Source organism: Piliocolobus tephrosceles, chromosome 4, assembly GCF_002776525.5.
Source record: "Piliocolobus tephrosceles isolate RC106 chromosome 4, ASM277652v3, whole genome shotgun sequence".
In the NCBI taxonomy this organism is placed as follows: domain Eukaryota; kingdom Metazoa; phylum Chordata; class Mammalia; order Primates; family Cercopithecidae; genus Piliocolobus; species Piliocolobus tephrosceles.
The window spans coordinates 136,990,194-137,007,183 of NC_045437.1; the positions used below are offsets into that span (position 1 = coordinate 136,990,194).

At 41.5% G+C, this 16,990-nt stretch overlaps 1 protein-coding gene across 1 annotated transcript in view; it reads right to left on the reverse strand.

Annotated features, from left to right (window-relative positions):
• GRIA1 (glutamate ionotropic receptor AMPA type subunit 1) overlaps positions 1–16,990 on the reverse strand; it is a 332,303-nt gene that overhangs the window by 113,857 nt on the left and 201,456 nt on the right. The window contains exons 8-10 of the mRNA XM_023227071.2: positions 14,804–14,908; positions 2,950–3,060; positions 2,033–2,239 (exon numbers count right to left, since the gene is read on the reverse strand). Coding sequence (XP_023082839.1) covers positions 2,033–2,239; positions 2,950–3,060; positions 14,804–14,908 — 423 coding nt within the window. The remainder of the gene's footprint in view (positions 1–2,032; positions 2,240–2,949; positions 3,061–14,803; positions 14,909–16,990) is intronic.

Below are 16,990 nucleotides of genomic sequence, written 5' to 3' on the forward strand. Positions count from 1 at the left end.
ATGCTAGAGAAGGTGAAAAGTGCATAGCAGTTGCCATGGGGATGACCTTAAGAGCTTGTTGGGAGTTCCCATGGAAACCAGCCTCTAGATGCAGCATGTACCATCCAGTTCTCTACCTTTTGTCCATGGAGCTTCCCAAAGTGAGAGGCGGTAAAGGGAATAAGAAAGGGGAGAAGCACATCCCTTTCCCCAACTCAATAACCACCTTCACATGTCATCTCGAAAGCCACCTCCCTGAGGAAGATTTCCTTTATTCCATCTTTTTCTTCTTTGAATTCCCTTTGTATGTCTCTCATGGCCATCATGGCTCCTCTTGCCCTGATATGAAACAAGAAGATTTATCATCCTCCTCAGTGGCTGCTTGTCCTTATGAGCACTTAACATTGACCTGGGGCTTGCCATATGCTTTAGTTTCTGTGAGTGAAGCCATGTTGGTCCCTTCCCTGCACAAGGCAGCTGGAGGCCTCTTCCATTGCCTCTTGTTGTCTCTCTACTCAAATACCTTCGTGATCTCCCAATGCCTACTGAATCATCCACACTCTTCCTCTTGTTATTTTTTACTCAAATGTATCCCTGACTACTCTTCAACCCAAGTCCTCAACAAAAAACATGCGTTTTCTCATTCTCCTCTTACACCTTACTTATTTCCACCACCATCCTATTGTTTATATTTAAAAAATTCCTGGGCTTCTTTTCTCTCATCTGTTTATTATTACTATTTTTGAGAGAGAGTTTTGCTCTTGTTACCCAGGCTGGAGTGCAATGGCATGGTCTTGGCTCACTGCAACTTCTGCCTCCTGGGTTCAAGTGAATCTCCTACCTCAGTCTCCCAAGTAGCTGGGATTACAGGTGCCTGCCACCACACCCAGTTAATTTTTGTATTTTTAGTAGAGATGGGGTTTCACCATGTTTGCCAAGCTAGTCTCAAACTCCTGACCTCAGGTGATCCGCCTGCCTTCGTCTCCCAAAGTGCTGGGATTACAGGTATGAGCCGCCATGCCTGGTCTCTCTGTCTGTTTAAATATGGACATTTTTCAAGTTTCACATCCCCACTGAGGGCTAGACAAACTCTACTTAGCCCTTAGCTGAGCCATACAATGTAGACTGCTTATTCTATACTACCTTTTACTACTTTCTCACATTGTCTTTTCTATCCCATAAAATGTTAAAAGATGGGGTCTTTTCTACCTCATCAAGTATTAAGCAAAAGATCAAATCTTTTGCTTCTCAATAATTCCCTAAATGCTTAAAACAGTGTGGGGCATTCAGCAGCTTTTCACGACTGCTGTAATTTATTGAAGATTTTATAGCAATTGTGCATGGAGTTATTTCAAGTGTGATGAGCATTATAAAGATAAAATAGATCTACCCCTGTCACACAGATAACCATTATATAAGGCAGAGTAAGCCATTAAAAAACCTCAGCAACTAAATTCTATAGGGGAAGGTGAGAACAATTAAAAGAGACATTCATACCTATTATGAGAAGAAAGAAACAACACCCTGAAAAAAGTACTATTTGATACAGGTTTTGAAGGAGTGGGATCTGAGGGGTGGAGAATGGAAGGGAGCACTCTAGGGAACAGAGTAAGTGAGGGATATTTGACGAATTGGAAATTTCATGAGAGGGCAGGAAACTAGAGAGGCAAGTAACTAGAAAGTTAGGTTGGATCCAGATGCATCTAATACCAGGGAATAAACTGATACTGAGAGAGCCACAAGTGACTTTTTGTAGGCTACTCAGCAGTCTGCCTCAAGAAAATTGATCTTGGAGCTATGCTGTCCCCTGTGTTGGACAACAGTAAACTGAAACTCACAAGACTCTGAGTGGGATTGAGGAAGCTGGGACCGGTAACCTGAACAAAGAGTGTCTTAAGAAATTTGATTTTGGGTGACTCATCTGTTCAGCAGCAACAACACTCAATTACAGGGTTTCATAGACATCTGTGGGCAGGGCCACCCAACCACCAAATGATTTCCTGTCAAACCCTCTGCCTCCGCCCTCTAATTTCCCGCCGTGCGGTGAACTTACTCCATAGACCAGCTCTCCCACCATGCCATTCCAGGCCTTCGTGTCAGGGTCTCGGGCTCCGTATTTTCCATCACTGACGATCTCCAGACGGTAGGAGTAGCCCACGTGCTTGGCAATCTCTGCCGCCAGCTCTACACAGTAGCCCTCGTAACGGTCATTGCCCTCAAACTGATTGGCGTTCTTCTTGAGCATCACATAAGGATCTTCCTGGAAGAGAAATGGGGAGATAGGAGAATGTGGGTTATGGGTTCACCTATGGGTAGGGAGGACATTGTCATGGTATAATATCACATTTGGTTAACACTGGGGAAGGCTCTCTAGCCCCTCAATCCACTTCCTAAATGTCTTCACTCCTTAGCCCATTACAAGCTTCTAGGGTTAAGGAAGTAAACTTTGTTAAAATAAGAATGTTTCATCACTGAGATATGGCGTACAGCTTTTCAAATTATGTTCCATGAGATTTTGTATTTTTTGGAAATACCTCTGGGGTCATCTTGAAGGGGAAATAGATCCTAAACAGACTCCAGGTTTCTCATGACCAGTCACCAAAAATTACAGCATCTTCTCTTATAGCTACTTTATGTATTGGACTTTCTTTGAAAAGAGCTTCTATTTAGGGAGGATGGATGAAAACCAGAACAATTTAGTGTCACCCTCATGTTTTTAACTATGGGAAAGCTGGCTCAAGAGAAGGTAAGTAACTTACCCAAGGGTGCAAAGGATGAGAGAGTGAAACTATGAGATACAAAATGAAAACTCAGAGCCTCTCACTTTCAGGGCATTCCCTTTTCAACTTGCTGCTTTTATCTATTACACAGTTTGACAAGAAGAAAGGCTAGCTTTCAGTCCTGGTGGAAAACCCTTGTGCTGGCCTAGCTTGAATCCCAGGTAACCTTGATGAAGGACTGAGTACTCACTAGGATTGTTGTGACAATGTATGTTCTGTTCTGAACACTTGAATTATCGCCCCCAGCTTGGGCATCGGTGGCTGCAGGGACAAACTTATCATCTTCATTCCAGTAACCGATCTGTTAATGAGAAGAGGGTGGAGATGTCAGGTGGGCCAGCCTCCTCTGAACTGGCCTGCTCTGGTCACCCAGTCAATACTAGAGACAGGAAAGTAAGGAGCTCATGAAGAACTGGACACACTGAGCGCTAAAATATTGGTAAACAGAAACAATAAGAAGCATAATGCTTTTATTATTTATTGGTAAACAGAAACAATAAGAAGCACAGGTGCCCCCAATTTTGTCCCCAGGGAAAATCCCCAAAATAATTGGTTCAGTTTGGAAATTGCCCCCTCCGAGGGATAAGGGCTTAACTGTTTACACAGCCAGACTGCTTTGTACAATGCAAGCCAGGACCATGGGATTTAATTCCCTGCAGTTGTTCACAGGGCCAAACCCCTCTTTCCACCACGTCTACTAATCCTGCCCTTCAGTGAGCTCATTCCGAGCTATAGTTGGAATCATATAATTTAAACATTACATTATTTTACTTTATTTTTAGGTTAACAGTATTTTTCCATCTAGGTTTAACTTCCTAGGATGGTTGTTTATCCTTTATTTTTTAGAATTTCTTCTGTCTCCAAGTATAGACTATTATGATAGTATAGAGGAGTGCCTAAAAATTATGGTTGACAATATTAATTTTTCAGATTTGAGTAGGTTATTTATACTAATTCATTTTCCAAGGTCTTTCAAGAAACATTAATTGAATTGCTATTGTGCGTAAGGCTCTGAGCTAAAACATTAGTGTTGCCTGTTGTGAGGCAGGGTTGATGAGATGCAAAGAAATCTGAGAGATAGGCCTCACTCTGAGAACGCCTCTGGTCTACCATGGGAAGACATGACATGACCGCAGAAGTGACAAGTGAGTGGGCCTAAGGAGTTCAGAGAAGCAAAAGCCAAGTGTGGGATCTTATGCAGGGAAAAATGCAACAGGAGGAATCAGGGCTTATGATCATGAGAGATGAACAGTCTGGACCAAAACCTTTCAGGTTAGGGAGAATATGAGCCAAGATATGAAGACAGGAATCTGACCAGATGTTTAAGTTCTGTGGGTCCTGCGTGGAAGATGGAGTTAGCTCAAAAGGGCAGTAGGTATCTGGGTATAGGTAGCAGAGGTTTTGAAGGCCAGGCTAAGCAGTATAGACTACACCTCTAGGCAACAGGGGGTCATTGAAGGTTTGGAAACAGCAGAATGATATGACTAATACACATACCCACACACACCCACACACCCTAAAGCTATGCCTCCTATACTTGTCTCTCTTTATCTCTGTCTCTAAACTCTATTTGCTTTAGACAATTGTGTTTTGTTTTGTGATCATTTTACTGGCTCTATATACAAAGGAAAAAAGGAAAGAGAACTAGAAGTGCAACGCAGAAGGATGAACAGGTCTATCAACAGCCAGAACTCAGTGCAGGCTCATAAAAACTGAGGCGCTTGCCAAATGGTCAGCTGAAATGTCACCTTCACCTTGATGTCCTTCCCAGTTCCTTCAGTTGGAAATAGTTTTTCCTGTAATCTTGCAGCCATTAACAACAATAATTGCCAGCACTGATGATGCTCTTGCTATGTCAGAGGCTAAGTGTTCAACAGTTTTCATGCCATTTCGCCTCGCTTGTGGGAGTATGTTAATTTGCCCAAGGTGAAGCAGTTGCAAAGTGGTTGAGCTTGTCCTAGAACCCTGACAATCTCTCTGCAGGGGCTGCGTTTAGCCACTATACTGTTCTTCCTAAGAAGGAACTGGGCTCTGGACTTGAAATCATATTAGTTATCATTTATTGAATGCTTGCATTTCAGGGACTTTTTAAAGTGCTTTTTATGTTTTAAATCCTTTCATCCTCACAAAACCTGCAAAGTGGGTAGTTAATTATCTTTTCAATTTAAGTATGCAGAAAGTGAGATGTGGAAAGTGAAGTAAATTTCCCAAGGCCACGGGGTAGCTGTGGAGCCAGGATCTGAGCCAGGGAGACCAACTCTAGGGCCGTGCCCGCCACATGCCAGTGAGCTGCCAAACAACCCTGAGTGCCTTGTGTACGTTCCCATTAGAGCCCCGGGTCTAGCTGTTTGTGTGTCTGTCCCCATCTCTCCATGGTGCTATGAGCTTCTCATGAACAAGACTGAAATAAATATACTTGTTCCAGGGTTCCTGTCTTAGTCCAGCACATCTTTTTCCCAGAGAAGCAGCTCAGGAAATGTTTGTAGAGAGAATGAATGCATCCAGACAGCAGTGACCCAGCATGCACACGGTGCACCCTATCGATGCTGAGACAGTTCAGAGGTCTGACGGGGAGCATGTCTCTGAGGATGCTGCATGGAGGTTTACCCTCAGTGCAGGCATGTGTATGATGTTCCCTGTGAGGGATGCTGTTAGTCAGTGTGGAAGGAGACATTGCTCTCTAATGACAGAAGAACCAGAAACCCATGTTTCTAGAATGTCAGAACTGGAAGGGGACTGAAGAATTATTTTGTCCAACTTTTTCCTTTTTCACAGGGAGGAGCAGAGGCCCAGAGATCACAGGATTTGCTCAAGACAGTCTCAGTTCCCTCACTTTTGCAAGGACCGTGTTCTAGGGAACTGTAAGAGACTTGTAGGGCCCTTCACCACTCATGGAAGGTGGTGAGGGGCAGTGAAGAGGAGGGAGATCTGGCTTCCTCATCCTTGCTCCAATGGTCAGCTCTGCTTTTTATCTATTTCACCTATTGGGATTCCCCTCGAGAGTTGCCTTTTACAAGGAGCCTTCTGGCTGAAAAATAGATGTTTAAAAGCACTCTTGTAGTATATTATGATGTAAAGTTTTCTGCTTTTTTGGGTATTGTTTTGTTTTTAAAATATCCACAGTACTTTTATAACATCTTTACACTATGCAAATAGTGCAGGCAGGCTTAGGATTCTTTTCTCTGCTTTACAGATGGGAAAACCTAGGCTTAGGGAGATTAAATTATCTAACAAAATAATAGGTTATATAGTAGATTAGTGGCAGGACATAGAACCCAGGTCTCGTGGACCTCAAAGGTAATATTATTTAATAAAATCAATACAAACCTGGGAAAATATCTGTCAAATATGATTTATCCCCCTATAGATGGTGCTAAGGTTTTTGTTTGTTTGTTTGTTTTCTTTTCCCTTTCTCCTTCTTGTTCATTTTCTTCCCTCTCATCCATCCTTTCTCCCTTCCTCCCTCCTGTCCTTCCTTCTTTCCTTCCTCTCTTTCTTCTTCCTTCTTCACTATTAGTCCACAGGTTTAAATATTCCTACTCAAACTGCACAACCATCAGTAGAAAGGAAGTTGCTTCCTTTGACATGCAACTAATTCCTCTAAAAGCCACTGGGTGTTAAGATGTATTATTTTTAAAAAGAGGGAGCCCAGTGGTCAAGATATTGGTGTCTGGCCTCAGGCCAGACCTGGTTTAAAAGCTAGGCTTTCGTAATTACCAACTGTCAGCTTGAGCAAGTTACCTGACCTCTGTAGTTCTCAGTCCCTGATCTGTAGAGTCGATATAACAATAGTACCTGCCTCATGGGCTGCTGTGAGAACTATATTAGTTAAAGCATGTAAAACAATTAGCATAGTGCATGGTTCATATTGTCAGTAAGCTAAAAAATGATATTCATTAGGGTAATGCCTAGTTGAAGGTTAACAGGTTTCTATACTACAAGACATTTCTGTTTTCAATTTGCTATTGAATATTATGTGCAAAAGAAGCATGTATTATAGAGCATTTTGAAATTCACTTGACAATATAACCCTTCTTTACATGTAGAATGTTCAGGGTAAGTGGTTCAAAAATTATGAAATACTGCTGTAAAATCCCAAGGTTTTCATACAAGATAAGGAAAAAAAGCAAGATGAATCAGTGTAAGACAGATGTGTATGGCTTAGAAAGATATTTTAAATTTTAAGGATAGTGGTCCTTCAAAGCTAGCACTACTTATTAATCATAGCACTACTGTTAAATTGGGCTCCCCCCAAAAAATTGTATAACTTGGCTTATATGCTAGGTACTTTCATATCAAAAGCTAGTAGAATAGTTATAAATTGTAAACAAACCTATTTTATTTCTAACTCTTTTGTAGGGAGATAAAACGTAATATTGCCAGGGTCAGTGAGCTGAGTGATGCTCAGTCTCATGCCTATGCCTCATGTAAGCTAGTAGACTGAGAAATCTGGTTCCACAGTTTGATGAAAAGAAAGCTGGCAAAGATTTTTGAAGAGACATTGCACTTTGGAGATAAGAGCACATTTTCCTTTCTTTGGGAAATGGTTGGATTATTATACAGCACTTTGATTCTCTACTGAGGATATGCAGGAACTTTGATTCTATCTAAAAGTAAATCAGTTAGTAGTTGGTAAAGATTGGGGCCCACCAGTCAGGAGAGGATTTAAACAATTCTGACAGTGAGAAGGCTTCTCCTGGGGCCAGTTATAATTTTTGATCTCCTTGTTTTCCATCTACCTCTAAAGATTCTTTGAATGTAAAAATGAATCTAGATGATAGATCAGATTTTTTAAGTGGATAAAGTCTTAAAAGGAGATGATCATAGAACTGAAAATTCAATTGATCTACATTGCACAGTCATCAAATCAAATTCAGAAATTGGTATCTCCAGGCTGCCTCTGAAACCACAGCCCCTCACCTCAAAAAATAAGATCCTTTAGAATCAATTTTTAAAGACTAAGTTGTCTATTGTGGCCAAGATAATTAGCTGACTCCCAGGCATTCTCATTTTGCTTCCATGGTGTAGAGATGTTGGTGGAAAGTGGCTACCTAGCCAGCAATGACATTTCCCAGCTTGTTTTACCTCTGGTTGAGCCAAGTAACTGGGTTCTGGCTGATGGAATACAACAGAAGTGATATGCATCTCTTCTAGGCTGATGCCCCAAAAATCTCCAGCAGAGTTGCCATTTTCTTTCATTCCTATCTGTTAGCTGGATGTTGAAATCCAGAAAGACCCAAGTAGACAGTGGAGGGGCCATGAGCCTGAGTCTTAGCCAGAACCCTCAGCCAAAAAAGTGGTCACTGAGTGAACAACAACAACAAAAGCGTCTTTTGTATTAAACAGCTGAGATTTCAGAGTTTATCTGTTACAGCACCTAGGATTATCTAAATTAACACACTTAAAAGATTCGAAGTTAATAAGTGTATGTGTAACTTTATCTGAGTTCTGCTTGAGGTGTTATTTTATTAAATTTGCAGGCATTTTTTCCCCCTTGCTTATTGGCAGATCTTTTGAAGTATGGGCTAGCGTAGTGTGCTCTCTGATTGCCCAGAAACATTTGATAAACTGCCCAGTCATATAATAAACAATCTTTTATTTATATGTGCTTATTCTGTGCCAGTATATTCTAGGCACTGTGAATATCATAAAAATACAAATATGGTCCTTGCTTTTAGAGAGCTGGCATTTTAGAATATTTAGGAGGTACAGGAGTATGAAGAAAATACATATATAGACCAGGGGTTGACAAACTTTATCCTAAAGGGCCAGAGAGTAGATATCTTTGGCTTTGTGGATCATACAGTCTGTGTTGCCACTACTTATCTCTGTTGTCATGCAGAGGCAGATATAGAAAATATATAAACAAATGAGCATAGTTATGTTCCAGAAAAACTTTATGGACACTGAAATTTTAATCTCTCATAATTTTTACATGTCACAAAATAGTCTTCTTTTGATTTATTACAATCATTAAAAAATGTAAATGTAACCATTAGCTCATGGGCGGTACAAAAATAGGTGGTGGGATGAATTTGGCCAGTAGGTAGAAGTTTGCCAACCTCAATCTAGATCAATCAACTAACAAAAATATATCAGAAGGAATAAGCACCATGAAAAGTACAAATAAAAAAGAAACTGTGACTGTGTGCTGGGTGAGAGTGACTTTAAAAATGCTTGGTCAAAGATGTCCTTTCCAAGGTGGCTTCACTTGGACTGAGACCTGAATGACAAGGAGGCACACAGTACATGAAACTATAGTGATAGAAAATGCCAGGTAAAGGAATAGCATATGCAAGTGACTTGAGGCAAGTGTGAGGTTGTGCTCAAGGAATGCAAAGATACCAGTGTAACTGCAGAGAAATGAGCTAGAGAAAGAGGAGCGAGAGCTGATGCCACAGGGAAGAAGCATTGAGGGCTCTGAGGGCCATGCTGTATATTTACTGGCAACAGGAAGGCGGTAAGAGTTTTAAGGAAAGGAGCCATATAACCAGATATATATTTGAAAATTATTGTCCTAGCTCTTGTGGTGGAAAAGTAGCCTTGTAGAGGGACAAGAACATAGCAAGACTCGTGACTGGTAAGGAGGCTACTGCGTGGTGTGTGGAAGGTGGCCTGGGCTCTGGGCTCAGCAGTAGAAATGGAGAGAGGTGGTGGGGTTGAGGCTGTATCTGAGATGCTACATCTATATCTGATGCTATAACATGATTCAGTATGGTCAAAACTGGGTAACAAGGATTTAAAGCAAAACTTCCAAAAAGCATATGGAATGGGAAGCTATAAATTCTTTGGGACTTTGGAACATTACTTTTGATATCAGCAGGACTTTGTGTCCCTTTAGTCTTGTTTCCTGCCCAGTCTTTTCATTCTAGTTATACACAGGGTCAGAAGTGGGGATAACAAACTTGGGGCAGGGCAGGGCCACTCAAATCAAATTGAAATGAGAAGTAGGTGCCTTCTCCCAGTCTAAAAATTGCTATAGGAACAATGGTGATGGGAAAAGATGGTTGAATCAACAATACCAGTTCTCCGATGAAAAATGTAAGAGAATTTTCCCCAAACCTCTCCACTGGGCAGTCATTTATCAGAGTTTGCGACTGGATTTTGACAAGATATTTTATTCAGATAGAGACCCTAAATCAGTACCCTATAGTGAAGTGGTATCCCTGAGTGGGATTTCCTAAGGATCCCGTTTTTAGTAGAGCAAGTACCCATCCTGGTATCTGAAGCCCCTAAACTTTATGATGAATGGATGCTTAGAACACACACATTTCAGTGGGATGTCAAATTGTATCCAGGCACCTACAGGGTGTATTGGCACATGGGTGAACAGGAAATAGGCCTGAAGATCAGGAGAGTTTCTCTGAGGCCCCAAATCTGGAAAAAAACAGCTCCTTTTTATTATACACAATCAGGTAAGGCCATGTAATGCTCACTGAAACCAGTACAACTAGGTCACCCTTGAAAATCAGAGAAATTACTTTGTTAGGAGGCTGATTGAGCAAAAAGCCTGAAGCCACAGATGTGAGGAATTGATTTTCCGAAAGGCAGATCCCCCATAAACAAAGGATGTTTAAGCCCACATTCTAAGAAAGGATTTGGCCGTTGGAAGGTAAGTTCAAAAACAGCCCCGGGATCTGAAAACTAAAACACATCATTTGCTCTTGGATTTTAAGGTACTCTCTTATTTCTCTTTGCTGATTTATCCATTCCACAGGCTTACACAGCCTGACTCGCCCAAATGCAATGCTGATATAAAATCCCTGTGGCCTATAGAAGGGAGTTTAAAACTACAAACAGGCAAACAAATGTGGGCTGAATGTCCACTACATGCCAGGTGCTACTTTTCTGAATCCCTTACTACAAGCAGTGGGGTAACAGGCATAGTCTTATTCAATCCTGACAATGATCCTGGGAGGCAAAAGAGTATTATCATCCTTTTAGAGATGATGTAATGACATTCAGGGAGGCTAAATAATTTGTTCAAGGTCATGAGCCTAGTAAAGACCAAAGCAGAGACTTAAAATCCTGGTCTCTCTGCCTCTAAAGCCCAAGCTCTTAGTCATTCTGTCAGTGTTTCTTTTTTGTATATTATATTTATTACATTATATTATATTTCTTTTACTTCCATCTTCTTTCCTTGGTAGTTGCCAGTGATTCTTATCAAACCCTTTAGAGCACCAACCAGAAAATCTGCAGGTTGGAGAGGAGGATTCAAGAAAGTGCAGATTCCTAGGCTTCATCTGTGTTCTCCAGAAGCAGAGTACTCAGGGGCTGGGACTCAGGAATCTGCATTTTAAATAAGGCCTCCCAGTAATTCTTCTATTTGCTGAGGCTTGGGAACCATTAATCTTGCTACAGTGCCTCCACTTCTGAGAAGTTCTTGAAGAGCAAGTCTTGAAGAGATAAAAAGTCTCCCAACAGTCTCTGGGCAATAGTTAGGGTCAACTCAAAGGGCTGGGACCTCTGGTTCTGGGAGTAACAACTGGGGAATTTCACACCAGAGGACAGTTTGTCAATTGATGAAGGCCCCAATGGAAACTCTACTTTCACAGAGGAAGCCAAAGTCCAGCCAGGAGAAGAACAACGTGAGTAGGGAGAGGATGGTAAAAATGCAGCAGATGGCACTGATATCCAAGGTGTCAGATTTGAGAGGAATTAGGGTTTGTACAGCCCAATGTCTCTTATTTATTTTAGAGACCCAGAGAGACTATGAGATATGCTGAAGACCACACAGCTGGATGATGGCAAAAATGGGGTAGAAGTCTCTGGCTTCTATCTTACTTGTTGCACCCTCACTATATCCCCAAATATCCAGTGACCACTAACGTGTAGAAAATAATCTGGCTATATTTTAAGCTAATCCACTACTCCAGAGTTGGGGAAAACAGTTCAACATCCATATTTTAATTACGGCAAACACATAACTACTCACATACAATGTAGAAATGACAATTTGTTCTATCCAGGAAATAGCAATATTTTTTTTCCCCTGAGGGCAAAAGGCTGTTCTGAGGATTCTGAGGAACAGCTCAGGTCTACAGTCAACATTTTTCTATCTAGGAGCAATAGGTTTGCCTGTTCCGGCCTTACACAAAAATGCTACAACATCTATGTTTTCATTTTCAAGGCAGGGGGTGACACCATCAGTTCTCAGAATCTGAAAGAAAGGGGCTGGGAACAGTGGCTCATGCCTGTAATCCCAGCACTTTGGGAGGCCGAGGTGGGAGGATCACTTGAGACCAGGAGTTTGAGGTTATAGTGAGCTATGATCGTACCACTGCACTCCAGCCTGGGCGACAGAGTGAGACCCTGCCTCAAAAAAGAAAGGAAGAAAAAAAAAAAAGCCTGGGCACAGTGGCTCACGCCTGTAATCCCAGCACTTTGGGAGGCTGAGGTGAGTGGATCACATGGTCAGGAGTTCGAGACCAGTCTGGCCAACGTGGTGAAACCCTGTCTCTACCCAAAATACAAAAATTAGCTGGATGTGGTGGCAGGTGCCTGTAATCCCAACTACTCAGGAGGCTGAGGCAGGAGAATTGCTTGAATCCGGGAGGTGGAGGTTGCAGTGAGCCGAGACCACGCCATTGCACTCCCGTCTGAGCAACAGAGCAAGACTCTGTCTCAACAAATAAATAAATAAATAAATCTGAAAGGAAGATGGCTTTGGGGAGGTGGTCACATATTTGATGTCCCTTCCAGAGGCAGTACTCTTAACAGCAGCTACTAAATACCTTGAAATAAATAAACAAGCCACCTCAGTGTTCTCCAGATTTCAGCCATGTGCTACCTCTTCAACATTTACCATAGCTGTTAATAACCACTAACACAGGTAACATTCACTGAACAGTGATCAGGTACTAATGTAGACGTGGTCTGTGCCCATTTTACAGATGTGAAAATTGAGGGTTAGAAGACCTAAGTGATCTAGCAAATGTCTTCTCTAGCAGCAGAAATCAGAAGACCAGGGCACAACAAAAATGAACTCAGATTTGGACTATTTCTGGATAAGTGTTATTTTCAAGGGTTTTTGAGCCCAGAAAGAGTGTTCGTGTACAATCAGCATGCCAAAAGTTTGCTGAAAAGTGGATACGTTCCCAGTGGCTACGTTCATAGCCAAATACGGTGCCCTTATTTGGTACCTGCTGTAAGTTAAGGCAGGTTACTGTAGCTGATTCCTGAAGGAGGAAATCTCCCAGTCAGAGATGGGAGATGGGCTCTGGAAGGCTGTGGTTAGCGAGAAGATGTGATGATACAAGAAGGGTCAGAGAGATGTAACATTGCTGGTTTTGAATATGGAGAAAACTCTGTAACATGGGAGCAAGGAATATAGGTGGTCTTTAAGAAGCTAGAAAAGGCAAATCAACAAATTCAACTCTGGAGCCTCCAGGAAGAAATATGGTCTTGCCAACACTTTGATTTTAGTCCAGTGAAACTCAAGTCAGACTTCTGATCTACAGAATTGTGAGATGATAAATCTGTGTTGTTTTAAGTCACTGTTTGTGGTAATTTATTACGGCAGCAATAGGCAACTAACAGCTGTAATGAATGAGATGAGTTAAGATTGGCTATGAGATAGAAGATGCAGTTCTACACACAAGAGCAGAGAAGACAGGTTTGAGGGAGGTGAGGATGGAGAGTGTACAAAGAGAACTTTAAAGTAGAACTTTCTGCAGTGATGGAAATGTTCTACATCTGTGCTGCCTGATGTGGCAGCCACTAGCCACATGTGGCTACCGAGCACTTGACATGTAGATAGTACAACTAAAATTCAGAGGAACTGACTTTTAAATTGTAATTTGTTTAAAATTCAACTTCAATAGCCACATACGGAGAGTGGCAAGGGTATCTGACAGCACAGGCATAGAGAGCATTAAGTCTGAGAGATTAAGACCCAACTTTCAACGGGCCAGGCCTAGTACTTAGAACTTTTGCACACTCTTAGGTTATTTAATCCTCTCAATGACCCTATGAGGTTGGCATGGTTAAGGTGATCACCACTTACCAGATAAGAGAATTAAGGAACAAAGAGCTCAAATAAATTATCCGGAATCCCAGACTAGTAAGTGGTGAAGCCAGGATTCAGTGTTGAGGATTCCAGAGCCAGCATTCTGATCCATGGCACCCTCCCAGCTCTATGCCATTCTGTACAATACCTCCCAGTCATTAGGCTATGCCACCAAAAGGAATTAGAAATGTGATGAAGACCATGAGCAGATAAGTAGAGGCTTCCATGAGGTATAACAAGAAAGGCCAGAGAAGGCTTCCGTGGGGAATGACATTTACTTTGAGTGTGGAAGGCTGAGTAGGGATTGGCAGGCAAGAGGAGAGAGATGGGTAGAGGAAGTCCCAGGCAGAGGAAACATGTATAAAGGCTCAATGATAAGAAAGAACATGATGTATTCGGGGAGATGAAAGACAAACAGAATGACTGGAGTGGAGAGATGAAGGAAGTACCAAGGGTTAAGTTTGAAGAAATTGGCAGAGGCCTGGGCACATAGGTTCTGGTAGAATTCGAAATGTTATTCCAAGGATTTGAATGCTATTCTAAGAATGTTCATAGGCAAACATATCATACATTATACAAATATGTAAACATATATTTTCACCCTTACTTTTGTATAAATAATAGAGCGGATATGACCAAGTATCGATTAGGAAAAGATAATTCACCTCATCAGTAATCATCATTCTCGAGTTATTGGTTTGGAATCCCTCAGGAATAGCAGTGGCATTTTATACGCATCAATTACTTTGTGTTTTAGAAGTGCTTTCCTCTACTTTGGATTTTCACAAGCATCCTGGGACAAATGTAGAGATATTTTAATCTCCATTTTACAGATGAATGAATGGATTCTCAGAGGAAGAATGAGACTTGCCCAATGTCCCAACTGGTTAGTGGCAGAGCCAAGTCTAGAGTCTGTGTTGTCTGAGTTTCTTCAAAGATCCAGCCCAGAAAAGGTAGACTCACAGGCCCTCAGCTCTGTCCAGAGTCCCTGCTCAGCCTCTCCTCTCTGCAGAATGGAAGTGAATGTGGATCTTACCTTTCGGATGCCATCATGTTTCATTTCAATCACGTGGAGCGTGTAGTTGGTCCGGCGTCCTTTCTCATTAAACTGCACATTTCCTGTCAAACCTTCAAATCGCACCTGGAAAACAAAACCAAGTGGTGGGCAGTGAACGCAGATGTACTTTATGTGTGTCTGCTTTTTCCACTGAAGTAAAAATTCAGAACCCAAGAATGTTCCATGGAATGATGTCTCGGAGTATCCTGAATGCTAAAACTCTTCACTCCCTTGCCTGTGGCAAGGGATGCATTAGAGACCTCTTTCCCCTAAATTGGGATTCATCCTGACAATTGTTTTTACTTATTTCTTTAGGCAAATACTAACAATGGGTCAGAGTGCATACTAACGTGAAATGTCTACACCATCCCTAACCAAACACCTCCCATCACATGACCAGTATGACCACTGCCCTTCTCAGGTACACATCTGAAGAGGAAGAAAATGTGGGGGGACCTGCAAAGGAAAGAAAATGGTGCACCATCAACAGTGAGTCAGAAGACCCAGGACAAAAGCCAGCTTTATGAATGGAGCCTTAAGCTATGCTTGGGGATGACTTCTTACTTCTTTTAAGAATTTCTTCTTTATTCCTGAGTCCAGGGAATAAAACACTTGGTAACTGAAAGACTTGGATTTAACCCCAGCTTACTCCTTAATAGCCAAGTGCCCTCAGGCAATTTAGCTGTCTAAGCCTTTAGTTTCCAAAAATCTCTGCCCCTTTTTTTTTAAATCTTAAATGATAACTGCTAATGTGAAAGTGCTGTGAAAACTTCAAAGCACCTGGGGAGAACTCATTGTGTTCAGACAAGAGAATGCAAGGTGTTAAAGAAATCTCAGTTGGCTAAAATAAAATTGTATTGGAAACCTCAAATATGCTGCATGAGACTTCTCCACAAATGGGCTAAATCAAACTTTCATGGCCTTCTGTCTTCAAATTCATATCAAAAGTCACATGGTCACCACGGAGATCCAAGACCTTTAGGGCTGAGTTTGCTGCTCTGTAGGTGACTGATAAATGTCATCCAAGACCACTCTCAAACTGAGCCTGAGTCTAGCTGTGTATCATCAGTTCAGGTACAAGCAACCACACTCCCTAATAGTGATCCACCATGTGTCCTCAGATCCCTCTTGCCTAAGGCCAGTGAGGTGAGTGTCTACCTGTTACAAATACAAATCCAACCCTGTGACCCAACACTGTTTATTTTTCCCCCTTCAAATGGCTTAAAAGGAAGCTTTGCAGAGTTTTATATATTTTTTTTCTGACAGTGGCTAGCTCCTCTGCTGTTAGAAGGTATAAGAAGAGCTAGGGGTTGTGTGTGTTTGAGAGTGAGAGAGAGAATGCGTGTGTGTGTGCATGTGTGTGTGTTCCCATTTGGAGGCTGACCCTCTTGTCACCTTCTGGTTTGAAGTCTCAGTGAGGAGGTCACAACAGGCCCAGAGCACTGAGCAAATTTTACAACATGCTCTTTACTTTCTTGGATGAAATCTGGAGAAATCCCCAGCTCCGTAAATGTCTGGGCTATCTTTGTTTTTCAGAGAGAAAACAAAGTACAGATTCTACTACAAAGAATAAAAGAAAGGAGCAATTCCAGTCCATCAGCAACTTCACCTTCTTATCACCTCAGAAATCTCTTGCCAATCTTTAGTGTTCCCTTATTTCCTGTTCAAGATAGTGTTAGTTTGGTGGATACCATGTAAGTGACTCATTCCAAAAAACCAGACTTGGATAGATGAGCAGATGGTAGACTGGTAGACTGATTTGCCCAAGCTAAAAGTGTAATTAATAATCCAAATAGGCATCTACTTTTCAGCCCAGTCTCAAGTTTCATACTAATAATCAGCATGGCATATTAGTATGGCAGAGTACATAATCTCTCTATGACTAAGTTTCTCATTTGTTTAACGGAACCAATTAGAGTTAATTATGTCTTAAGGTTGTTCTAAGGATTAAATGAATTATTTTTTGATCAATGTTTGGTGCATGGTGAGTATTCAAAAAATGCCAGCTGTTATTATCATTGTTGCTAATGGTGATACTTACTACTAACATTACTTTCTAAAACCTTCATGTTTATGACACACTTGCACACATATTATTTCACCTCTAGTCACAGGAACCCCCTGAACTATCTTTATTTACATGGGAGACGCCAAACTCTGTGAGGT